The 26,166-nt window shown below is 44.8% G+C and overlaps 1 protein-coding gene across 2 annotated transcripts; it reads left to right on the top strand.

Moving 5' to 3' along the window:
* Nucleotides 1-68: 68 nt before the first annotated feature.
* Nucleotides 69-25,762, top strand: LOC118543357 (tubulin alpha-3 chain). Of its 2 annotated transcripts, XM_036104326.2 has the most exons (6): nt 69-175; nt 14,077-14,341; nt 21,026-21,248; nt 22,121-22,269; nt 22,589-23,269; nt 25,417-25,762. In XM_036104326.2, exons 2-6 carry the CDS (start codon nt 14,339-14,341, stop codon nt 25,711-25,713), a joined length of 1,353 nt encoding a protein of 450 aa, XP_035960219.1. In that variant the 5' UTR covers nt 69-175; nt 14,077-14,338; the 3' UTR covers nt 25,714-25,762. The 2 variants fall into 2 exon arrangements, with proteins under 2 accessions (XP_035960219.1, XP_035960220.1); XM_036104327.2 differs by lacking the exon at nt 14,077-14,341 and having other exon boundaries at nt 86-175.
* The last annotated feature ends 404 nt before the right edge of the window (nt 25,763-26,166 follow it).

Below are 26,166 nucleotides of genomic sequence, written 5' to 3'. Positions count from 1 at the left end.
CCCCAGCCCTTCTGCGCCGGAGCCAGCGCGAGGCCCCACCCACCTCGCTGTCACACAAGCACCCAGATCGCCCACCGTACCCATACCTCACACGACGGAGACCTGAACGTTTCCCAGATCTAGGGAAGTCCTGTTACTGTGTCTGGTTCACAGATGAGGAAGCCCAGGCCACCAGGTAAGTGACTAATCCAGATCACTGGGGTGGCCTTGGGAGGCAGGCAAGTTTAAGGACGGGGTCTGGAGGGATCTGAAGCCCACCCGCTTGCCACTGCTGCAGTAACCCTCCTTGATTCTTCACCTCCGCACAGCTGGTCACCATCCAAGTTCCCCTCCCCCAACATTGGGGCGTTTGGGGGGCTGCAGGGAGTCAGGCAAACCTCTGGTAAGATGAGGGTGTGGGTCTGGCTGAGAGGCCCCAGGCAATCCCTGACCTGTCCTGTACAGGTGGGGGTAAGCCACTCTCATACATTGGTGAGGGAGTGCAGAGCTTTTGGGAGTGTTCTGTGAGTTGGAAAAATTCATACTGGCTGCTCTGAGCCTTGTCCTAAAAGGCGGCAATCCAAAGCCTTCCAGCTCAGGGCACCCCTGGGGCCCTTCAGATGCCAGTGACAGCCCCTCCTGGCCTAGGAGCTCCTGTCAGGCTTAGAGAATCCTGGGGGACCCCAACAGCAGCTTCCCACTTGTGGGTATCCATGAGAGGTCATATGCTGAGCACCTACTCCATGCCACTCCCCACACCACAGACAGTCCCCATGTCCCATCATATAGCCATTGCAAATTCCCCTCAGGCTTACTTATTCCTGGGGCTGAGGGGTCTTTGTCCTTCTGCTCTTTCTACTTTTTGAAAGTGAAAAAGTTGGGTGTGACATGGTGTTAACTTGTCAGCGAAATGATGACAATCCATGCAAGCAAAGCAAAACCAAAACGGATTTTAGGGGTACCTGCAGCCACTCTGGATCAATGAGCTAGCGACAGGATGGTGGACTCCCAGACAAGATGGTGCCACTTGGAACACTCTGCCTTGGCCAGCCCCCTTGATCCCTTCTGATATTCGGCTGATGTTGTCTTGAAGAGCTTCAGATGGGCTCCCACTTCCTACAGGGATGACATCTCCCTTACCTTGCTCCCCCTTGGCCTGAACATAACCGAGCAGATGTTTCTTGTCCTGAGATGCCTCCACAAAAATCTAGGAAAATGCATTTCAACCCAAGAGACTGGGGCAGGTTTGTAACAGAAGCTCCCCCAAGGCCTTGAGGGAGGCCTGAGAGCTGGTATGCAGTGTTTCAGAGAAATGACTTTTAATCCATCCAGAGAAGGCTCTCGCCACATACATGAGTACATATTTGAGGGCAGACATGGTTGACACAGTGAATTGTAACTTTCGGGGATATGACTGGGCCAAGTTCTGGGACCCCATTGAACAAGGCAGTTACAAAGAGCAACCTGATGAAGATGCAGTGAAGCTAAAGCACCAAAAAGAAAAAAGAAGGAAGAGGAGGAGGAGGGGGAGCACAGGAGGGAATACCTCCTAACTTATTCTACAAAGCCAAAGGCATCACAAGAAAGAAGAACTACAGACTACTACCTGTTATGTATATAGATGCAGACTTCCTCAACAAAATACTAGCAGATTGAATCCAGCAACATATAAAAAGGGCCAAGTGGAATTTATCCCAGGAATGCAAGTTAACATAGGAAAATCAAGCAATGTAACATGCCATACTAATAGAATAAAGAACCAAACCACATGATCATCTTAACATATACAGAAAAAAAGCACTCAACACATGAGGAATAAAAGGGAACATCCGCAGCCTGCTATGAAAAACCTTTGGTGGGGCGCCTGGGTGGCTCAGTCGTTAAGTGTCTGCCTTCGGCTGGGGTCATGATCCCAGGGTCCTGGGATCAAGCCCCTCATAGGGCTCCCTGCTCTGTGGGAAGCCTGCTTCTCTCTCTCCCACTCCCCCTGCTCGTGTTCCTTCTCTCGCTGTGTCTCTCTGTCAAATAAATAAATCTTAAAAAAAAACAAACAACCTTTGGCTTATATACTCAATGGTGAAAAACTGAAAGCTTTCCTTTATGATAAAAAAACAACATAAGGATATTGGGGTGCCTGGGTGGCTCAGTTGTTAAGCGTCTACCTTCGGCTCAGGTCATGATCCCAGGATCCTGGGATCAAGCCCTGCATCGGGCTCCCTGCTCGGCGGGAAGCCTGCTTCTCCCTCTCCCACTCCCCCTGCTTGTGTTCCCTCTCTCGTTGTGTCTCTCTCTGTCAAATAAATAAATAAAATCTTTAAAAAAAAAAAAAGAACAACATAAGGATGTCTACTCTCACCACTTGTACTCAACATTTTACTGGAGGTAGTAGCCATAGCAATTAGGCAAGGACATGCAATTAAAGGAATCCAAATTGGAAAAGAAGTAAAACTATCTCTAGTCACAGATGACATGATCTCATGTATAGAAAATCCTAAGGAATCTACCCAATGAAATAACTAATAAACAAGTCCAGGAAAAGTGCAGGATACAAGAGCAATATACATAAATCAGAGGATCTAATGTATAACATGGTAACTATATTTGACAGCACTGTATTACATAATTGAAATTTTCTAAGAGAGTGGACCTTAAATGTTCTCACACAAAAAAAGTAAATATGTGATGTGATGGATGTGTTAATGAACTAGATGGGAAGAATCCTTTCACAGTGTTTAAGGAAATCAAATCATTGTGATGTCTGCCTTAAATATCTTACATTTTTGTTAATTATATCTCAATAAAGCTGGAAAAAAATTCCAAAGTCAATTGTATTCCTATACACTAGCAATGAATCTCCAGAATGAAATTAAGAAAATAACTCTGCTTACATAGTCTCAAAAAGAATAAATATATTTAGGGGCGCCTGTGTGGCTCAGTCGTTAAGTGTCTGCCTTCAGCTCAGGTCATGGTCCCAGGGTCCTGGGATCGAGCCCCACGTCAGTCTCCCTGCTCGGCGGGAAGCCTGCTTCTCCCTCTCCCACTCCCCCTGCTTGTGTTCCCTCTCTCGCTGTGTCTCTCTCTGTCAAATAAATAAATAAAATCTTAAAAATATATATATATTTATAAAGACATTTAGAATAATATGTCAATTATATCTCAAAAAAGCTGGGAAAAAGGATGCTTAGAATAAATTTAACAAAAGAAATGCAAGACTTGGACACTGAGAACTACTAAACGTCATTGAAAGAAAGTAAAGAAGACCTAAATAAGTGGAAAGACATCCAATGTTCATAGACTGGAAAACAATATATATATATTTTTTTCTTTTTTTTTTTTTAAAGATTTTATTTATTTGACAGAGAGAGACACAGCGAGAGAGGGAACACAAGCAGGGGGAGTGGGAGAGGGAGAAGCAGGCTTCCTGCTGAGCAGGGAGCCTGAGGCGGGGCTCGATCCCAGGACCTTGGGATCATGACCTGAGCTGAAGGCAGTTGCTTAATGACTGAGCCACCCAGGTGCCCCAATATATATATATTTTTAAAGATTTTATTTATTCATTTGAAAGAGAGAGAGAGAGCACAAGCAGGGGGAGAGGCAGAGGGAGAGGGAGAAGCAAACCCCCCGCCGAGCTGGGAGCCCGACATGGGGCTCAATTCCAGGACCTGGAGACCATGACCCAAGCCAAAGGCAGATGCCCAACCATCTGAGCCACCCAGGTGCCCCTGGAAGACAGTATTGTTAAGATGACAGTACTCCTCAAATCTGTCTGCAGATGCAATGTAATGCCTATCAAAAGCCCAACTGCCTGTTTTGTAGAAATTATCAAGCTGATCCTAAAATTTATATGGAAATGCAAGGGACCCAGAATAGCCAAAACAATTCTGAAAAAGAACAAAGTTGGAGGGGCGCTTGGCTGGTTCAGTTTGTGGGGCATGTGACTCTTAATCTCAGGGTTGTGAATTGAAGCCCCATGTTGGGTGGAGAGATCACTTAAAAAAATAAAACAATCTGGGGCACTTGGGTGGCTCATTTGGTTAAGTGTCTGCCTTCTGCTCAGGTCATGATCTCAGGGTCCTGGGATCGAGCCCCGAATTTGACTCCCTGCTCAGTGGGGAACCTGTTTCTCCCTTTCCCCCTGCCTGCCCCTCCCCCTGCTTGTACTCTCTCTCTTTCTGTCAAATAAATAAAATCTAAAAAATAATAAAATAAAATAATCTTTAAAAAAGAGAACAAAGTTGGAGTTCTCACACTTCTTGATTTCTAAACTGACTACAAAGCTACAGTATTCAATACAGTGTATTACAGAAAAAAGGGTAGACCTATGAATCAATGGAATACGATTGAGAATCCAGAAACACGACTAATTAATTTTTAAAAATTTCTGTCCAATTTAAATCTATGGCAAATTGATTTTTAAAAAATAGACTTTATTTTTTAGAGCAGTTTTAGGTTCATAACAAAATTGAGCAGATGGTGGAGTTCCCATTCACCCCATATCATCACACATGCACAACCCACCCCCCAACAATCCATACCCCCTACAGGGTGGTACATGTGTTATAATCGGTGAGCCTACATTGACACACCATTATCACTCAGGGTCCATAGTCTACATTAGGGTTCACCCTTGATGTCCTACATTCTATGGGTTTTGACAAATGTAAATGTGTATCCACCGTTATTGTATCATACACAATTGTTTCACTGTCCTAAAAATCCTCTGTGCTTTGCCTATTCCCCCTTTGCTCCACCCTAACCCCTGGCAACCACTGATTGTTTCTGTCTCCACGGTTTTGCCTTTCCCAGAATGTCATGTAGTTGGAATCATATGGTATGCAGCCTTTTTAGATTATTATTTTTTTCATTTAGTACTATGCATTTAAGATTCCTCCATATCTTTTCATGGCTTGATAACTCATTTCTTTTCAGTGCTGAGTAATATTACATTATCTATTTATAAATAATGTAATATTACATTACATTATTTATAAATAAACCATAGTTTATTTATCCGTGCATGTACTGAAGGACATCTTGGTTGCTTCCAAGTTTTGGCAATTATGAATAAAGCTACTATAAACATCCATGACCAAGTTTTGGTGTGGACATAAGCTGTCAACTCATTTGGGTAAATATGGGCATATCTTGGAGATATTGCAGGTTGATTCCACTGAATAAAGCAAATAGTGCAATAAAGCAAGTCAAATGAAATTTTTGGTTTCCCAGTGCATATAAAAGTTATGTTTACACTATACTGTAGTCTATTAAGTGTGTAGCAGCATTATGAAAAACAATGTACATACCCTAATGAAAAAGTACTAGGGGTGCCTGGGTGGCTCAGTTGGTTAAGTGTCTGCCTTTGGCTCAGGTCATGATCCCAGGGTTCTGGGATTGAGCCCCACATTGGGCTCCTTGTTTGGTGGGGGGGGGTCTGCTTCTCCCTCTGCCTGCTGCTCCCCCTGCTTGTGCTCTCTCTGTCAGTTAAATAAATAAAATCTTTTTAAAGAATGAAAAAAAGAAAAAGTACTTTATTGCTAAAAAATGCTAAATATCATATGAACTTTCAGTGAGTCAATCTTTTTGCTGGAGGAGAGGGTCTTGCCTTGATGTTGATGGCTGCTGACTGACCAGGGTGGTGGTTGCTGAAGGTTGGGGTGGCTGTGGCAATTTCTTAAAATAAGACATGAAGTTTGCCACATCGATAGACTCTTCCTTCCACAAACAATTTATCTGTAATGTGCAATGCTGTTTGACAGCATTTTATCCCCACTAGAACTTCTTTCAAAATTGGAGTCAATCCTTTCAAACCCTGCCACTGTTTTATCAACTAAGTTAATGATATATTCTAAATCTTTTGTTGTTATTTCAATAATTTCTTTATTTTTTATTTTTTTAATTTAATTTAATTTTTTAAAAAGATTTTATTTATTTATTTGACAGAGAGAGAGAGAGAGCAAGAGCAGGAACACAGCACGGGGAGTGGGAGAGGGAGAAGCAGGCTTCCCGCCGAGCAGGCAGCCCGATGCGGGGCTTGATCCCAGGACCCTGGGATCATGACCTGAGCCGAAGGCAGACGTTTAACAACTGAGCCACCCAGGCGCCCCAGTTTTTTGTTTTTTTTTTTTTAAGATTTTATTTATTTATTTGAGAGAGTGAGAGAGTTGGAGGGGGGAGCAGAGGGAGAGGGACAAGCAGATTCCAAACTGAGCTTGGAGCCCAACGTGGTGTTCGATCCCATGACCTGGAGATCATGACCCCAGCCAAAATCAAGAGTCCGCCACCCAACCAACTGAGCCACCCAGGCGCCCTGTCATTTCAACAATTTTCACAACATCTTCACCAGGAGTAGATTCCATCTCAAGAAATCACTTTCTTTGCTTATCCATAAGTAGCAACTCCTCATCCATTCAAGTTCTATCATGAAATTGTAGCAATTTAGTCATGTCTTCAGGCTCCACTTCTAATTCTAGTTCTGTTGCTATTTCTACCACATCTACAATTACTTCCTCCACTGAAGTCTCGGACCCCTCAATGTTGTGCATGAAGGTTGGAATGTACTTCTTCTAAACTACTGTTGATATTTTGACCTCTTCCCATGAATCAGAAATGTTCTTAATGATATCTAGGATGGTGGGTCCTTTCCACAAGGTTTTCCATTTACTTCACATAGGTCCATCAAAGGACTCACTATCTATGGCAGTTATAGCCTTATGAAATGTATTTCTTTTTTTTTTTTAAGATTTTATTTATTTATTTGAGAGAAAGCATGAGCAGGGAGAGAGGCAGAGGGAGAGGGCGAGGGACAAGCAGGCTCCCCGCTGAGCGGGGAGCCCAATGCAGGGCTTGATCCCAGGACGCTGAGATCATGACCTGAGCCAAAGTCAGATGCTTAACCAACTGAGCCACCCAGTCTCCCTTATGAAATGTATTTCTTTTTTTTTTTTTTTTTTTAAAGATTTTATTTATTTATTTGACAGAGAGAGAGATAGCGAGAGCAGGAACACAAGCAGGGGGAGTGGGAGAGGGAGAAGCAGGCTTCCCGCCGAGTAGGGAGCCCGATGTGGGACTCGATCCCAGGACTCTGGGATCATGACCTGAGCCGAAGGCAGACGCTTAACGACTGAGCCACCCAGGCGCCCTGAAATGTATTTCTTAAGTAAGACTTGAAAGTTGAAATGACTCCTTGATCCATGGGTTGCAGAATGGATGTTGTGTTAGCAGGCGTGAAACCAACATTAATCTCATTGTACATCTCCATCAGAGCTGTTGGGTTACCAGGTGCATTGTCAATGAGCAGTAATATTTTGAAAGGAATTCTTTTTTCTGAGCAGGAGGTCTCAACTGTAAGCTTAAAGTATTCAGTAAACCACGTTGTAAATAGCTGTGCTGTTACTGAGTGCAGAACCCCATGTGGGGCCTGATCTCACAACTTGTGAGACCACAACCTGAGCCGAAACCAAGAGTCAGATGCTCAACTGACTAAGCCACCCAAGCGCTCCACTTCTTTCTTTCTTTCTTTCTTTCTTTTCCTTCCTTTCTTTTCTTTCTTTTTCTTTCTTTCTTTCTTTCTTTCTCTCTCTCTCTCTCTCTCTCTCTCTCTCTCTCTCTCTCTCTCTCTTTCTTTCTTTCTTTCTTTCTTTCTTTCTTTCTTTCTTTCTTTCTTTCTTTCTTTCTTTCTTTCTTTCTTTCTTTCTTTCTATGTAATTCTTAAGGGCCATAGGATTTCTGGAATAGTAAATGAGCAATGGCTTCCATTTAAAGTCACCAGCCGCATTAGCCCCTAATAAGAGAGTCAGCCTGTCCTTTGAAGCTTTGAAGCCAGTCATTGACTTCACCTCTCTAGCTATGAAAGTCCTAGAGGTCATTTTCTTCCAATAAAAAGCTGTTCCTTGTTGTTTAGTGTAGCCACCTTCATGAATTATCTTAGGTAATCTTCTAGAAAACTTGCTGCAGCTTAAGTTATAGAGCTGACTTCTTTCCTTAAACCTCATGAAGCAACCTCTGCTGGCTTTAAACTGTTCTTCTGCAGCTTCCTCACCTCTCTCAGCCTTCATGGAATTGAAGAGAGTTAGGGGATTGCTCCGGATTAGGCTTTGACTTAAGGGAATGTTGTGGCTGGTTTGATTTTCTATCCAGACCACTAAAACTTTCTCCAGATCAGCAATAAAGCTGTGTCTTTTCATTTCTCTATCATTCGTGTGTTCACTGGAGTAGCACTTTTTTTAAAAAAGATTTTTATTTATTTATTTGAGAGAGAAAGAGCACGCACACGCACAAGAGCATGAAAGGGGGAGGGGCAGAGGGAGAGGGATAAGCAGACTCCTGGCTGAGTGGAGAGCCCAATGCATGGCTGAATCCCAGGACCCTGGGATCATGACCTGATCTGAAGGCAGACACTTAACTGACTGAGCCACCCAAGTGCCCCTGGAGTAGTACTTTGAACTTTCTTCAAGAACTTTTCTTTCGCATTCTCCGCTTGGCTAACTGTATGGTGCAAGAGACTAGGTTTTGGCCTATCTTGGCCTTGGGCATGCCTTGCTTACTAAGCTTACTCATTCCTTCCTTTTGATTTAAAGTGAGATACATGACTCTTCCTTTCACCTGAACACTTAGAGGCCATTGCAGGGTTTTAATTGGCCTAATTTCAATATTGTTGTGTCTTACGGAATAGGGAGGCCTGAGGAGAGGGAGAGAGATAGGGAAACAGCCAGTTGGTGGAACAATCAGAACACACACAACATTTATCGATTAAGTTTGCCATTTTATATGGGCATGGTTTGTGGCACCCCATAACAATTACAATAGTAACATCAAAGATCACTGATCACAAATCACCATAACAGATGCAATAATAATTAAAAAGTTTGAAATATTATGAGAATTGCCAAAATGTGACAAAAGACACAAAGTGAGTAAATACTGTTGGAAAAATGGCACTGATAGACTTGCTCAATGAAGGGTGGCAATGCTCAATGCAATTTATAAGATTTATAAAAAACTCAATAAAGTGAAGCACAATAAAACAAGATATGCCTTTACCAAGGAGTGTGATTCTTGAATCATATGGTAAGAATATGCTTAGTCTTTTAAGAAGCTGCCAAGCTGGGACAAACACCATGAGAATTCCGCAGCCCACACAAAATCATGAAATAACTTGAAGCAAAGTTGAACCTTTCTGAACTGGAATGGGGTTTGAATGAAACTAGCAGTGAAAGCTTGGTATGTGTACTGCTGGCTCCCCCTCGCTGAGGTCAGCTCTGTGTCCCTGGGTGTGGCCAGAGCCCCAGGCATCTTAGCCTCACAGAGCAGGGACAGATAGACTCAGGCTGCGGTTCCTGCTGTCACCATGGTGCAGCCTTGTGATGCCGTCGGCAGGTAGATGACCGGGATGCACCTGTCTGCCGCCACACCATCCTGTGAACTCTCGTCAGCAGGAGCTGGGGATGGGCCTCAGGAGCAATGTGCTGCATTAGGCTGCCTTGTATGCCAGAGGCTTCCCCGAAGATGCCGTGCAATTCACTCCCTACGTGTTTTTAGACTGAATTGGTCAAAGAAGGCTGAGTGTACTGTTTACCAGCTAAAAGTTGCTGCAGCTGTTTGCAGGGACTTGGCCTTCTAGTTTTGTAATTAAACATTTTATGGATTTTTAAGATTTGTGACATTCAACTAATTTTCACATTTTTTGCAAAGTGAGGGTTTAATATGTTATTTTAGATTTGTGTAATTCAAACTGATGTAAAATGCAATCATGCTATGTTAGGGAGGAGAAAGGAAACGGAAGGGGCGACCGGTGTAAGATGACAGCAAGTACTACAGCTTGGGGTTCCCTTCAAGCATGGCTGCTAATAAAAAGTCCCCTGAGACTTGCAAAAAAAAAAAAAAAAGAAGCTGCCAAGCTGTAACATTTTGCATTCCCATCAGCAATGAATGAGAGTTCCTATTGCTCAGTATCCTCAGCAACATTTGGTAATGTCAGGATTTTGATTTTTGCCATTTTAATAGGTGTATAGTGGTATCTCATTGTTTTTTTAATTTGCAATTCCCTAATGACATATGCTGTTGAGCTTCTTTTCATATGCTTATTTGTCATTTGTATATCTTCTTTGGTAGGTGTCCGTTCAGGTCTTTTGCCCATTTTTATTTGGGTTGTTGGTTTTCTTATTGTTGAGTTTAAGAGTTCTTGGTATATTTTGGATAACAGTCCTTTATCAGATATGTCTTGCAAATATTTTCTCCTAGTCTATGGCTTGTCTTCTCATTCTTTTGATGGCTAATTGATTTTTGGCAATCATTGCAAACTAATTCAATGTGGGAAAAGAATAGTCTTTTCAACAAACTGTGCTAGGACAACTGGTTATCCACATGCAAATGAATGAAGTTGGACCCTTACCTCACACCACACACATAAATTAACTCAAAATGGACCAAAGATCTAAATGTAAGAGCTGAAATTATAAAACTCTATTGTGACTTTGTTAAACTACATTTTAAAAAAAAGATTATTGGGGCGTCTGGGTGGCTCAGTCGTTAAGCAGCTGCCTTCGGCTCAGGTCATGATCCCAGGGCCCTGGGATCGAGCCCCGCATCGGGCTCCCTGCTCCACGGGAAGCCTGCTTCTCCCTCTCCCACTCCCACTGCTTGTGTTCCCTCTCTCGTGTCTCTCTCTGTCAAATAAATAAATAAAATCTTTAAAAAAATAAAAAAAGATTATTTATTTGAAAGGGAGAGAGAGACAGTGGGTACACGAGCGTGGGGCAGGGAGACGGGCAGAAGGAAAGGGAGAGAGAAACTTAAGCAGACTCTGTGCTGAGTGCAAAGCCGGACACTTAACTGGCTGCACCACCGAGGCACCCCTTAACATTTGTTAAGTAGAGCCCTGGAGGCACTGGATGGTGAGCCTAGGTTCAAGAAGGTCATAAAAAAATTGAAATAGAGAAGTTTATTACTCACAGGTCCTAGAGGGAATACATAGCATACCTTGAAGGGCCACACCAGGAGGTTAAGGCAGGGTCAGGCAGAGAGCTCAGCAGAACCCGGGGTACATGCCTTTATTAAGATCTATAGGTGGAGTGCTTTGAGGTTCCCAGGCTAAGGCTGGATTGGTCAATTCAGGTTTTGGCAAACTTTGCAGAGGTCTTATCTAAAGAGTGCACAAGGGGAAGGCCCTGGGCGATGCCCGGAGAATGCTTATCACAAGGACAATTAAGAGAGTCGTATCAGGAACTTACATTTACTTGTGACTCTGTGGGCTGTTATCTAGAGCATATACTCTTGGGAGGGATCAGTATCAGTTTAAGGCCCCTGCAGGCTCCTTAGCCACACAAAATAGTTGCTGAGGCAGCAACATTATGGACTAGTTTAGATAAACTCTCAACAAACTCTTAGAAGAAAACAGAGGTGTACATCTTCATGACCATGGGTTAGGCAATGATTTTTTATAAAAATATGACACGAAAAATTCAAGCAACCTAAGAAAAGTATAGATAAACTGGACTTCATTGAAATTTAAAACTTTTGTCCTTCAGAGGACACCATCAAGAAAATGAAAAGGCAATAATCCACAGGATGGGAGAAAATATTTGCAAATCATATATATGATAAGGGGGTTGTATCCAGAATATATAAAGAACTCCTACAACCCAACAATAAAAAGATAAGTAGCCTAACTTGGGGGGAGAGGGCCGCTTGGGTGGCTCAGTCAGTTAAGCGTCTGCCTTCTGCTCACTCATGATCTCTGGGTCCTGGGATCAAGCCCGTGTGCTGCCTGCTCAGCAGAAGTCTGCTTCTCCCTCTCCTTCGACATCTCCCCCCCGCTTGTGCTCTCTCTCTCTCACTCACTCTCTCATTCAAATAAATAAATAAAATCTTTTTTTTTAAATGTTTAAAGGTTTTATTTTTTTATTTGACAGAGAGAGAGAGCGCAAGCCAGGGGGAATGGCAGGCAGAGGGAGAGGGAGAAGCAGGCTCCCTGCTGAGCAAGGAGCCTGATGTGGGACTTGATCCCAGGACCCTGGGATCATGACCTGAGCAGAAGGCTGATGCCCAACTGACTGAGCCACCCAGGAGCCCCTAAATAAAATCTTAAAAAAAAAAAAAAAGGCATGGGGGGGTAAAAAATGGGTAAAGGATCAGTAATGGAACAGATAGATGGTAGATATACTTGTGGTGAACATAGCATAATATATAAACTTGTCAAATCACTAAGTTGTACACCTGAAACTAATGTAACATTGTATGTCAACTCTACTCAAATAATAAAAAAATATATATAAATATAGATGGGTAAAGGATCTAAGTAGGCATTTCCCCTAAAGAAAATATACAAACATCCAATAAGCACATGGAAAGATTCTTGTCATCATTAGCCATTAGTGAAAATAAATAAATACATCTTTAAAAAAATATGTATAAAACAGAAATATTTACTGAGAGTTAAGTCCAGGAAAAGATAGTGACCTCCACCCTAACCACCTTATGAATAATAGGTGCTTGCTACCCTGCTCTCTATCTCCTGCTGTTTTGTGACCCTAGACAGAAGACTTGTCCTTCCTCACCCCACACCCTGACCCTGCCGCCACTCAATTGCACCTCTGCACTTCTGGAATCTGCAAGTATATATATATATATATTTATTATTTTTAAGTAGGCTCCCTGCCCAATGTGGGGCTCGAACTCACCACCCTGAGATCAAGAGTTACATGCTCCACTGATTGAGCCAGCCACACACCCCGACATATTCTTACGTCAATACACTCTTCTCAACACACTAATTCTTCTTACCCCCAGACCACACTCTATCTGAAATCTGCCAAAGCAACGGAGGAGTGTGGAGCCAGAAAGTTGTTCCCACTGAATGCATGGTGGGTGTGTTGCTCAAACCCAGACCATTTGAACTGCCCCTGTGAACATTACCTCATACCTCAATTGACCTAGAAGTGGTAGGTAGGGCAGGAAATCTGCATTTTGCATCTGTGTTTTTGAAAATTTTTACATTATATTTATAAATTATTATAATGTAATCTATGTTTATATTACTATATATATTTTGTATTTATTTATTTATTTATTATATTCTCAATATTTAACTCCTTTTTGGTCCTGCCTTCTATATGAAAATTCTAGTTCATTCAGGTAGTACTTAGAAGAGCCAAGAGAAGCAGCTCTTTTCTTCTGTAGGGTAAACATAGACTCTCCCATGGACCAGCAGCAGGAATGGGGTAGTGAATGGAGGTCATCAAACTCCTTTCCTCCTGTTTCCTTTAACCAAGGTGTGAGAGTGGGTGGGTGGGTAATTCTTTGGCTTTCTGCAATGTGGGGTCTCTTGCCCCGATCCTCACCCTGCGGCCATATGCACTCCCTAATTGGCCAATGCAATTTGCATCTGTGGCTGGTTTCCAACCCACCCAGTAAAGCCAAACTCCTTGGTCTGGCCACGGTCATGCCGGCCCCACCCAGAACCTTCAATGTCACCTTCTTCTCCGCAGTCCATGTGCTCCTGGCTGAATCTTGCAGCTCTCAGACCTCCCTGTCCGCAGGCCCGCTCTGCCCACGCCGTCTATGCCTCTTTGCTGCTTGGAAAACTCGCAATACTTACCTTTGAGACCTCGGTAGATCCTGTCTCCTAGAAGGCGGAACTAACCTTTCCCGCTTTCCTAGAGCTCCCCAGCCACTTCTTGCAGAGAACCTGTCACGTGGTCCACATCATATCCTCTTCTTGCAGAAGTCCTGTTACATCTGGTCCTGAGACACCCAGGACTTAAAAATTCTTACCAGTCCAGGATACTAACATCAGCACCAGTAAAAGGCTACTAACGAAATAACCCCTAAATGTATCTGCTCAAGCTTAAGTCTGCAAAACTCTTTCACCGTTAATAGCCCTTGTCACTTCCAATACACCTGTACAAGTAAAAACTAAAAATGTAGGAAGACTACACTTTACAGACGAACATATGGGGCTCGGGCGGGGTAAGCTATGGTAGCATGGCCTCCACCCCTAATCAGGGGCGCCCTGCGGCCACCCCTCCCTAAGCGGCATTAGTCCCACAGCTTCCAGCCAACGTTCCAAAAGACGCTCAGCCTCTGCATTCCCACCACCAGGTCGCCACTTCCCGCCCAAAGTGATGACCAATCAAAAGCGATTTCGCCGGTCAAGAAAATAGCCAATCACGATTTAGGTCCCGACCTGGGACCTGCCCCCTGAAGCGGTCGGAGCCAATGGCATTCGCGAGAGCAGCGAGCCAATCAGGACGCGGGACGCGTCTGGGCGCGTGCAGGCAGTTGGGCGCGTGGCAGGCAGTTGGGCGCGTGGCATTGCACTGAGAGGAGGTGAAATCCGGCGTGCAACTAGGAGGCGACCACCATGGTATGACGGGAGGTCTCGGGGGGTGGTGAGGCCGTGGGGGACAGACCCAGGTGGCAGTGGGGGGCGCAAGGGTGTCCCTGACTCCGCAGCTCCGGGACGCTTGTGCCACCTAGGAGCGTGCGGGTCAGGGGTTGGCGCCCGCTGCCCTCGCCCTTCCAGACTCTTCTTTCCCTAAGCGACACCAGGTGCTGCACTCGAATTCTCTCCGACTTGTCTCTGTTACTCTGTGGGCTCACGAGGGCGCTTATATATAGATAGGCAGTATTTACAGCGTCTTGAATTAAGAATGGTAGAAAATGCAAATATATGCAGAAAAATCTTGCTTCCTTCATTAGATAAGGTGTGTGTGAATTTATTTATTTATTTATTATTTATTTGGGTTGGTTTATACTTAGAGTTTTCTTAGCGCTAAACCAAGCAAACAGTAGATATGCCTATATTCCCCTTTCTTGCACCAAAAGTAGCACACAGTATACACCCTTGCACCTTGTTTTTGCATTGTAGGAAAAATTCAGCACCCTCCGTATCTGCAAAGATCGGCATTGTTGTTTATCGCTGCATAGTATTCTAGTGTATGGCTGTAGATTATTCAGCCTGTTTGGGGTCGCTGGATACTTGGATTTTTTTCCAGTCTTTTATACATGAAGCTGCAATGAGTAATCATCTGTGCATGTGCCCTTTCTTACTGGTGTAGGTGTATATGCGATGCCAGAAGTGGATGGCTGTGATTTTGTAGATATTGTCAGATTCCCTTTTATTGGCAACATATGAGAATTCCTGTCTTCCCACAGCAGGCTAGGCTTCTGCGTTTAAGTCATGCATTTTTATATCCTCAGGTCATAGATCTACTAGGTAGTTGGTTGAATTCACACATTAATAGTTTAAACATCAATTGAACCTAGCCAACACCTCTGTCATTGTGCATTTCTAAATAAGCAGTGCCCAAGAGGACAGCCTTAGGTGGAGAGCAACCAGAACAATCTTCTGACAGGACTTCACGTGGTCCAGTTCAAGTTTCACTTGTTCCCACTTAACTGAGGCTGAGAGCTCATCCTGTTTCCCCTGCTGATTACTCTGGCAGCTTCCAAACTTTATATATATGTGTGTGTGTGTGTGTGTGTGTGTGTGTGTGTATAGATATATATATACACAAACCATATAATAATTCACTATATAATAATTCATACTAACCTCGGCATTCTCCCTTTGTAAAAGTTGGTTTTGAGGCTTCTCTTATTGGTCATTGCACAGCATGAAATCAAGCTGCTCAAATAAATTACTTGTAGAGGTGAATTATTCCAAGTATAAAGAAAGGTATCTTCTGTTACCATACAGGTAAAAGGAAGCTTCAAGATTAGAAGATATTTGTGCATTTCATCATTTTCAGGAGCTGTTATTTTTAGCAAAGTTTTCGTCTTAAGAAAGAAAAACACCGTGATTTTTTTAAAAGATTTTATTTATTTATTTGACAGAGAAAGACACAGGGAGAGAGGGAACACAAGCAGGGTGAGTGGGAGAGGGAGAAGCAGGCTTCCCGCTGATCAGGGAGCCCAATGCAGGGCTCGATCCCAGGACCCTGGGATCATGACCTGAGCCAAAGGCAGACGCTTAATGACTGAGCCACCCAGGTGCCCCAAAACACCATGATTTATTCTTTCAGAAGAGCTTTTCCACCATTGCTGCTTGATATGATAGGTTCTTCTCAAGTTGAAATGCCTAAATTTTGATTTTTAAAGTTCAGAGTGCTTAGTTGAACAAACTAAATTAGGAAACTTCTGGGGAGGGGGAGGTGGTGACAAGTTGGTGTGAATATATGTTGGCCATTCTAGGTACTTTGTCTTTGTTAGAAGGGTTTGTGTCTGAGGATGAATTTAAAGCGAATCCCAGCAGCAGAAATTTTGCTTAAAATCCAACTTTGTGCATCCCTGAGCCTTATCATAAAGTTGAGTACCTTCTGGAGAATTTGTCCCTGCCTCTAAAGGTAATTTTTTTTGGGGGGGGGTGCTCAGTATTGCAGTCTGGTTGAATCAGAATTAGACTATCAGCTGTGATTTAGTCCCTTGTCTTTCACTTATTAAAAACAAGGCCAGAAGCTGAATTTGGGGGCTTTAGACCATCAGTCCTAAAAGCTAGGAGATTACAGTGTGGGGTTAGGAAATTAGAAACAACTTGAAGTAGTTTGAGATTTCTTTTCTTTTTTCTTTTTTTAGATTTTATTTATTTATTTGACAGAGATGGAGAGTACAAGCAGGGGGAGCGGCAGGGAGAGGGAGAAGTAGGCTCCTGCCGAGCAGAGAGCCCAACTCGGGGGCCGATCCCAGGACCCCGGGATCATGACCTGAGCTGAAGGTAGACGCTTAACCGACTGAGCCACCCAGGTGCCCCTAGTTTGAGATTTCTGAACTGTAATGTGATCATAATTAGATAATGGGAAAATAATACCCATGGTTAAAATGGTCTGGGCTTGTTGTCAGAGTGCTGGAGGTTGAGGCAGCTGAGGGTCTTGGCCTTGCTGTTCAGGGCTGTGGTGATGGTGACTGGTGGCAGGAGCAGGGCTGCTCAGGGCTCTGAGATCCACTCTTCCCTCCCACTACAGATCAAACTCTTATTTGAATAATTTGGAATTCATTTTGGTGGAGAATATGGTCTGCTTGGCAAATGTTCCCTGTGCATATGAGAAGAATGTGTATTCTGCTGTGTGGGGTGGAGTATTTTCTAATGTAACTTAGGTCAGTGTGGTTGATAGTGTTGTCCAGGTCTTCTGTGCCCTGACTGATTTCCATCTGGTTGACTCAGTTATTGAGAGAATGTTGAAGTCCTTGATTGTAGATTGTCTATCTCACCCTTCAGTTCTGTTTTTCTTTGAATATTTTGAAGTTCTGTATCAAGAAGCTGTGACTCTAATGATACATAACCATTACGGATTGTTCCGGCTTCCTGTTGAATTGGTCCCTTTACCATTATGAAATGACCCCTTTCCTTAGTAAAATACTTTGCTTTGAAAGCAACAGTGTTAGTCCTGGCCTGCTCTGTCCCACACTGTCCACTACCAGGCTGAGTGCCCTCTTCCACCTGGCCTCCTGTGAGCCGTGTGCTGTCAGCCAGGTGTGACCCAGGCAGTCCCCTCACCAGGGACAGTGCCAGGAACTTAGACACTCTGTGTTCCCGCCCACTGTGGTGCGCTTGGAGGAGTGGGAGACAAGTGGCGGAGTGGGAGGCTCCAGGCTCACCACCTTGTCCCTATGTGCCCAAGTGACGTCACTGCCCTGCCGTGTGCTGGTGCACTCCTCCCAGCCCTTCTGCCCTGCCTCATCCAGGGTGGTGTTTCCTCTAAACCTGCTTGGAGGAACACCTGATGGGCCCATCCCATCCATTCCAACTCCCTTCTGCTAGACCAAGGTCAGTCTGTATGCTAACAGCAAGCCAGTGTCAGGAGAAAATAAAATGAAATCAAAACCATACTGTTCATCTGGCCACTCCAGCTTGCCTTTGGTTTAGCCTTAGCGTGGTATATCATTTTCCATCCTTTACTTTTGAACCTGTCTCTGGGCTTCTTGTAGTTAGCTTATAGTTAGGTCTTGCTTTTTCTCTGACAATCTGCCTGTTAATTAGATATTTTCATTTAATTTTTAATGATGTTTAATGTGATTATTGGTATGGTTGGGTTTAAATCTACCAGGTTGCTATTTGTTTTCTGTTTATCTCCTGTTTGTTCCCTTTTTCCTCTTTTGGATTATTTTTATGATTCCATTTTATCTTTTTTTATTAGCTTTGTGGCTATACCACTTCGTTTTATTTTTTTGTGGTTACTCTGGGGATTATAGAGCACATCTTCAGTCAGTCACAGTCTGCTCTCAGGTGATATTATACCATGTCCCAGCAGTATACTTCCATTTCTCCTCCTTGGCCTCTGTGCTACTGTTGGTCGTGTTTTAATTTTATACGAGCTATAAACCCCACAGTAAATCATTGTTTTTGCTTTAACCTTCAATTATATTTTTAAAATACAATAAAAAGTCTTTTATGTTTGCCCACATGTTTAGCAGTTTTGGTATTCTTCATTGCTTTGTGTAGTTCCAGTGTTCCGTCTAGTGTTTTCCTTCTGCCTGGTGTAATTCTTTCAACATTTCTTGTAGTAGTGATCTGCTGATTATTAATTCCCTCAGTTTTTGAATGTCTGACAAAGTCTTTATTTTGCCTCTTTTTTTTTTAGTTTTATTGAGCTATCACTGTCATAAAGTAAAAATAAATTGTATAATTTGACAAGGTTTAACATTTATGTATTTTTAACTCAATCAAATCTATTGTATTATAATTATTTACCAGTTAGTATTTCTGTAAAGTTTTTAATTTAGACAACTGCCAATTACATGATTAAACTTATGAATGCAGTAAAATCTAGACAGAATTAGAACAGGTCTTTCAGGGGCGCCTGGGTGGCTCAGTCGTTAAGCGTCTGCCTTCGGCTCAGGTCATGATCCCAGGGTCCTGGGATCAAGTCCCCCATTGGGCTCCCTGCTTCGCGGGAAGCCTGCTTCTCCCTCTCCCACTTCCCCTGTTTGTGTTCCCTCTCTCACTGTCTCTCTCTCTGTCAAATAAATAAAATCTTTAAAAAACAAAACAAAACAGGTCTTTCAGGGGCACCTGGGTGGCTCAGTTGTTAAGTGTCTGCCTTCGGCTCAGGTCATGATCCCAGGGTCCTAGGATCGAGTCCCCCATTGGGCTCCCTGCTCCGCGGGAAGCCTGTTTCTCCCTCTCCCACTCCCCCTGCTTATGTTCCCTCTCTTGCTATGTCTCTCTCTGTCAAATAAATAAAATCTTAAAAAAAACAAACAAAAAACCAGGTCTTTCAAAACACTGATCTTTTAGCAGTGCAGAGGCTCTCCCTTGGTTAGTTTTTTTTTTTTTTTAAGGTTTAACTTTTATTAACATATTGATAATTCATGAAACCATCACCTCAATAAAGATAATAGAACTCCTCTTACTCCAAAAGTTTCCTCCTACCCCTTTGAAAATCCTCCCTCTTGCCACTCCTGCCCCACTAATAACCTTCTTAAATATATTTTCTAGAATTTTATAATATGGGATTATTGAGTTCATTTTTTGTTGTTTGAATTCGTTCATACACTAAGTTGCTTTGAGATTCATCCATGTTGCTGAGTATCACCTTTTTTGTGGTAAAATACACATGGCACCAAGCTTACCATTTTAACCATTTAAGTATAATTCAGTTGCATTAAGTATAGTCATATGTTCCATAAATATCACCACTTCTATTCTAGAACTTTTCTGTCATCCTCACATTTTTTTTAAAGATTTTATTTATTTATTTGACAGAGAGAGACAGAGCGAGAGAGGGAACACAAGCAGGGGGAGTGGGAGAGGGAGAAGCAGGCTTCCCGTGGAGCAGCCCGATGCGGGGCTCGATCCCAGGACCCTGGAATCATGACCTGAGCCGAAGGCAAATGCTTAACTGACTGAGCCACCCAGGCGCCTCCCCCCAACCTTTTCCTCTGTAATATATAATCAGCTGTTAATTCCATCCAGTGTATTTTGCATTTCAGGCATTCTTTTATCATTAGCAGTTTGATATAGGTCTTTCTTACCTCTCTTCATTTTCTCTTCTACCTTCCTGAGATATGGATACATAATACTATTTTAATGTTCTCATGTACTAGTTCTGTCATCAACTAGTTCGTCAGTTTGTATTGATTACTTTTTCTTTTCATATGGTCATATATTCTGTGTGTGTGTGTGTGTGTGTGTTTATACCTGTTAAGTTTAGATTGACATTATGAATTTTAAATTGTTGGGTGCTAGGGTTTGTTTTTTGTTTTGGGGTGTTTTTTTTGGTATTGCCTTAACTATTTTTAGGCTTTCTTCTGGGATGCTATTAAATACCTAGAAATAATTTGATCCTTTTGAGGCTTGCTTTTAAGCTTTAGGTGAGTTCCAAACAGCCTTTAGTGTAGGTCTCATTTGGCCCCACTACTGAGGACTCCCTTCGGTGCTTTGTGAGTTAGAAGGCCTTTCCTTCATGGCTAATGTGAGGTCAGGAGTCCGTCACACATGGGTGCTGAGTGCTGTTCCACTGTAGACTCAAGTGGGACTCTGCTGATGTCCACAGGGTTCTTTCTGTGCAACTCTCTCCCCTCCACTATTAGCACCATGGTTTCTATATGCTTTGGCCTCCCTGAACACTGAATTCTCTCTCAACTCGGGGAGGTCCCTGGGCTTTGGGTTTCCTCCCCCACCCCCCCACCCCCTGCAGCCTGGAAACTTCCCAGCAGTCTTCCGGGACAATGCTAAGGGCTACATTGTTTGAATCACTGTCTTGTGCTGCCTGTTTCCCATGGCTATAAACTTATTTTATATATTTTGTCTGATTTTCTAAGCCGTTGTTTCTATTAATTTTTAACATTACTTACTGATGGCTTGGAAGACTAACTTATAGTGAGTCTATTGCTATTCATAGTTTAAGTGTATGTACATCCATGTTGGATAGATAAGTGTTCAGATATAAAATTATCATGGAAGCTCATGGGATGTAATGTCTGAGGAGATCTTAAGACAACAAAATATCTTACAAATACTAACTTATGATTTTGGGTCTCATTTGCATGCCATATAATGTCAATTGCCTTGAAAACAAGGAGGTCTCAACGTTTATGTTCTGGTTCCCAGCGCGAGTGCATCTCTATCCACGTGGGGCAGGCAGGTGTCCAGATCGGCAATGCCTGCTGGGAACTGTACTGCCTTGAACATGGAATTCAGCCTGATGGTCAGATGCCAAGTGACAAAACCATCGGCGGTGGGGATGACTCGTTCAACACGTTCTTCAGCGAGACTGGGGCTGGCAAGCATGTGCCCAGAGCGGTGTTTGTGGACCTGGAACCCACCGTGGTCGGTAGGTCCTGGGGCACTTGGGCGGCTTTCCTGGGACAGTGGGAGGGCCTCCCTGTGCTCCTTTGACTCCTTCCACAGAAAGGATGGGACGTGCAAGTATATGCCTGTGGCTGTGTTAGGTGAGAAACTACAGGGTTAGTGCTTCAAGTGTCTTTGGCACCGAGGCTCCTCATTTAGGAGAACCTAATGTGCAGAAAAGAGGGGCTGGTAATAGATTCACTCGTGGCCGCCTCAGACCCAGGCAGGTGGTTGTGTGGACCCGGTGCCGGGTCTCGGGTCCCTCCTTAACGCTGCCGACGTGGTGATGCTGGTGCACGAGAGTCGTGACCTGCGTCTTAGACACGGAAGGTAAATAGAGAGCATTCCTTGGGATCCTCCAGCTGAGAAGCCTGAGGGGGTGGCCAGGGAGAGCTGCCAAGAGAGGGCACCTTTCAGGGGCCACCCGGGAGAAGACAGAACGTCAGCCTGAAGCGTGTGAGCCGCAGGCCACCTAGGGTGCCCTGACGGGACTGCCTGGCAGATGTCATGCTGACCTGGTGACTGTCTAGTATGTCAGGGCTTTTTAGTCACACTCCTTGTGTGTAGCTACAGATGGGAAGAAATAATCACGTGTGTGCGGGTGTGAGCTTTTTCCCTTCTTTGGGAACCAGTCAGATTGGACTTTGTACCTCCAGTGGACTTGCCCTGCTAGAGCCACAGACCGCAGTTGTGGTCTGCATGTCACACAGAGACGTTTCCTGTGAGACGCCGATGCTGCCGACCCCCAAGGCACAGCCCGTGCGTGGTAGATCCCCGAAGGGTCCCCGAATCCCTCCCCGTCGGTGAGTTAACAACAGGCCTTAAAGACCCGCGGCCCACGCGTCCTCTTTGTAGATGAAGTGCGCACGGGGACCTACAGGCAGCTCTTCCACCCAGAGCAGCTGATCACCGGGAAGGAGGACGCAGCCAATAATTATGCCAGAGGCCATTATACCATCGGCAAGGAGATCGTCGACCTGGTCCTGGACCGGATCCGGAAACTGGTAAGGGGGCGCCGAGAGGGCTTCCTGTGGACGCTGCCCTGGACGGGAGGGTGGCGGGGATGGGGACCGGGAGGTCATTTTGGCCAAACCCCAGGCCAGAATCTTGAGTCCACGTCTTCCTTCACGAGTGGCTTCAGTGCATCCGTCGTCCACCCACCTTCACGTCTGCCTTGCTTTGCTTCTGAGTGTCACGTGTGTGCGCTGCGGCCGATTCGAACGCGTAGCGTCCTGCAGAGGAAAAGAGGAGTGACCGTGGCTCGCTGGAGGTCGGCGGTGTGACTTCTGCAGGCACTGACTCACGGTCTGTGCTTTCTCTCAGGCGGATCTGTGCACGGGGCTGCAGGGCTTCCTCATCTTCCACAGTTTCGGGGGCGGCACCGGCTCTGGCTTCGCGTCTCTGCTCATGGAGCGGCTGTCGGTGGACTACGGCAAGAAGTCCAAGCTGGAATTTGCCATTTACCCAGCCCCCCAGGTGTCCACGGCCGTGGTGGAGCCCTACAACTCCATCCTGACCACCCACACGACCCTGGAGCATTCCGACTGTGCCTTCATGGTGGACAACGAAGCCATCTACGACATATGTCGGCGCAACCTGGATATCGAGCGGCCCACGTACACCAACCTCAATCGTCTGATCGGGCAGATCGTGTCCTCCATCACGGCCTCCCTGCGATTCGATGGGGCCCTGAACGTGGACTTGACGGAATTCCAGACCAACCTGGTCCCGTACCCCCGCATCCACTTTCCCCTGGCCACGTACGCCCCGGTCATCTCTGCCGAGAAGGCTTACCACGAGCAGCTGTCCGTGGCCGAGATCACCAATGCCTGCTTCGAGCCGGCCAACCAGATGGTCAAGTGTGACCCTCGGCACGGCAAGTACATGGCCTGCTGCATGTTGTACAGGGGGGACGTGGTCCCAAAAGATGTCAACGCGGCCATCGCCACCATCAAGACCAAGCGCACCATCCAGTTTGTGGATTGGTGCCCGACTGGATTTAAGGTAGGACTGGGTAATGTGGTGTGGTTTTACCTGTCAGCAGCAGCAGACCAAGCACAGAATGCCCTTTGTGGAGAATACCTCCATTTCTTGGCAGCCAGCCCCTTGGTTATAAATTAGGGAGCCAGAGTGATAATTTATTCATTGGTGCCTTTTGAACTTCCTTCCTGAGGAATCACACTATATATCTGTGGTGAGAATTTTTTTTTTGACAGGAAATTTTTGGAATGATTTTTGTTCCTTCTTTTGGGTGGTGAATTAGTGTGGGGAAATGTAGTTTGGATTTAGAAATGTAGAAATTTTCAAAGCATTTTGACAATTTATGTGGATATATGAAATTGGGGCATTATTATAAACATTGCTGTCACTAAAACCCACTTTATTCCACAGGCATTTAGAAATTAAACCCAATTTAAATGTTCCATGCAGTGTTTGATTTAAAGAAAAACTTTCATGAATATTTTTGGGATAAAATGGCAACATATTTATTTCTCATTTGGTAAGCTCAACGATTTTGGCCTGAGTTTGCCTCCATCATAGTTTATACCAGCCTTCCATTCGATACAGGGTAGGAAACTTGCTGTCGCTTTGCAGCTTTGTCCAGTACTTGAATACTAAACCCTATCAATGCTTTCCATCTGGGAAAATGGGCTTCTCTCTGCCTTGCTTTTCATGCCGTCTCTGTTGGCTCAGAACTCACCGCTTCTGGTGGGCTTGCTGCACTGGGTCCTTTTTTTTTTTTTTTTAAAGATCTTATTTATTTATTTGAGAGAGAGAATGAGATAGAGAGAGAGAGCATGAGAAGGGGGAGGGTCAGAGGGAGAAGCAGACTCCCCGCTGAGCAGGGAGCCCGATGCGGGACTCGATCCCGGGACTCCAGGATCATGACCTGAGCCGAAGGCAGTGGCTTAACCAACTGAGCCACCCAGGCGCCCGCTGCACTGGGTCCTTAACCAGCACTTTCTACTCTGGGTTCAGGGGTCAGCACGGTTGGCAGACCAGCCACCTAGTTTTGTAAATAAAATTTTGTGTGAACACAGCCACACCTGTTAATTGGTGTGTCATTGTGGCTGCTTTTGTGCTACAAAGACAGAATTAGTAATTGTGACCGAGACCATGTGGCCTGCCCAGCCTCGGATATGTGCTGTCTTGCCCTTTATAGACAAAGTTTGCTGAGCCCAGTTCTAATTGACCCTATGTATTGCTGCCCAAATCTCTGGTCACATTGTCCCCTGGTTTGGAAACTATTCTAGAATGCCTCCCCTTTGGTCCCAGCCCTTGAATATCACCCCCATTCTCCTACTTAGCACACAAATAGGCCATCTCCTGTTGCAGCAGTAGCAACAGTCTTCGGACCTCTGACAGCGTTCCTGTCATCCTGTGATGCACAGACTGGCTCACTCGATGGGAGTCGGGGGTATGATCTCCCCTCGTGATAAAACCATAGTGCTCTGACTTGAGTGGAAGAGGTTTCAGCTACAGAAATGAATCCCCAACTGTGGAAGCCTATGGAGAAAATAATATCTGAAGAATAGAAAGTAGTATCTATCTATCTATATATCTATGTATCTATCATCTGTCTATTTATTTTATTATTTATTTATTTTTAGGATTAACTTTAAGTGCCTTTTATTCCAGTAGTATCCCTTTTTAGAAGAAACAGTCCTGGGGCGCCTGGGTGGCTCAGTTGGTTAAGCGACTGCCTTCGGCTCAGGTCATGATCCTGGAGTCCCTGGATCGAGTCCCGCATCGGGCTCCCTGCTTGGCAGGGAGTCTGCTTCGCCCTCTGACCCTATCCCCTCTCATGTGTTCTTTCTCTCTCATTCTCTCTCTCTCAAATAAATAAAATCTTTAAAAAAAAAAAAAAAAAAAAAAAAAAAGAAGAAACAGTCCTGTTACCTGAGCACCTCACAGGGCTCAGGTGCTGGGACACAGCCCTTCCGGCAGCTTGGGCCCGAGCCAGGCTGGCCGGCTCCAGGGCTCCTTTTTCCCCATTGTCCTTGTCTACAAACCAGCAGCTTACTCACCTGACACCTCGCCTGGCACGAAGAAGGCACCTACATGTCTTCTGTTTCCATGAAAGCAGCCACCATTTCTGGGTTTGACTGAAGCTTCACAGACTGTTTTCTTTTCTTCCCCTTCTCTCGCAGGTGGGCATCAACTACCAGCCCCCCACCGTCGTCCCCGGGGGTGACCTGGCCAAGGTGCAGCGGGCTGTGTGCATGCTGAGCAACACTACTGCCATTGCCGAGGCCTGGGCCCGCCTGGACCATAAGTTTGACCTCATGTACGCAAAGCGGGCCTTTGTGCACTGGTACGTGGGGGAAGGCATGGAGGAAGGGGAGTTCTCTGAGGCCCGGGAGGACCTGGCAGCTCTGGAGAAAGATTATGAAGAGGTGGGTGTGGATTCCGTGGAAGCAGAGGCCGAAGAAGGGGAAGAATACTGAATGGGAGTGGGGCTGGCAGGGGTTCTCCTCCCCCCACCCCCTCCTGCCACCCTGCAGCACATCTTGTTTCCAGTTGTTTACAATTAAAGTTTCTCTAAAAGCGTCTGTCTATGTGATGCACAACGGGACACACATCTCTGCCGGCAGGGATGGGTAGGACCCCAAGGCCTGCTGGGCCTCGTGGAAGGCTGTCCCGGGCTGCACTGTAGGAGTGCGGTGCAGCCCTACTTACATCTGTAAGGAGCCACTGTTGATGTGACATGACCTGGGGAAACCCTCCAAATCGAGGTTTCAAAGCACAAAGATTTCCTAGATTCTAGGAAAATGGAGTTAGATTTTCAGTTGTGTTTGTCATTTTTCAGGCTTCTCTGTTAATGGCACATGGTCAGAGTTTGGAACGAAGTTTGAACATCTGAGGTCCATGGAAGGGGGCTGTTGACAAAGTCCCTAACA

This window comes from Halichoerus grypus, chromosome 13, assembly GCF_964656455.1.
Source record: "Halichoerus grypus chromosome 13, mHalGry1.hap1.1, whole genome shotgun sequence".
Classification (NCBI taxonomy): domain Eukaryota; kingdom Metazoa; phylum Chordata; class Mammalia; order Carnivora; family Phocidae; genus Halichoerus; species Halichoerus grypus.
This window is presented reverse-complemented; position numbering and strand designations above follow the sequence as displayed.

Excerpts from the sequence above, each read along its gene's own strand:
- LOC118543357 (XM_036104326.2), top strand. Across the intron at positions 21,249-22,120 it reads CCTGGAACCCACCGTGGTCG|ATGAAGTGCGCACGGGGACC; the intron begins GTAGGTCCTGGG and ends TCCTCTTTGTAG. Across the intron at positions 23,270-25,416 it reads GGTGCCCGACTGGATTTAAG|GTGGGCATCAACTACCAGCC; the intron begins GTAGGACTGGGT and ends CTTCTCTCGCAG.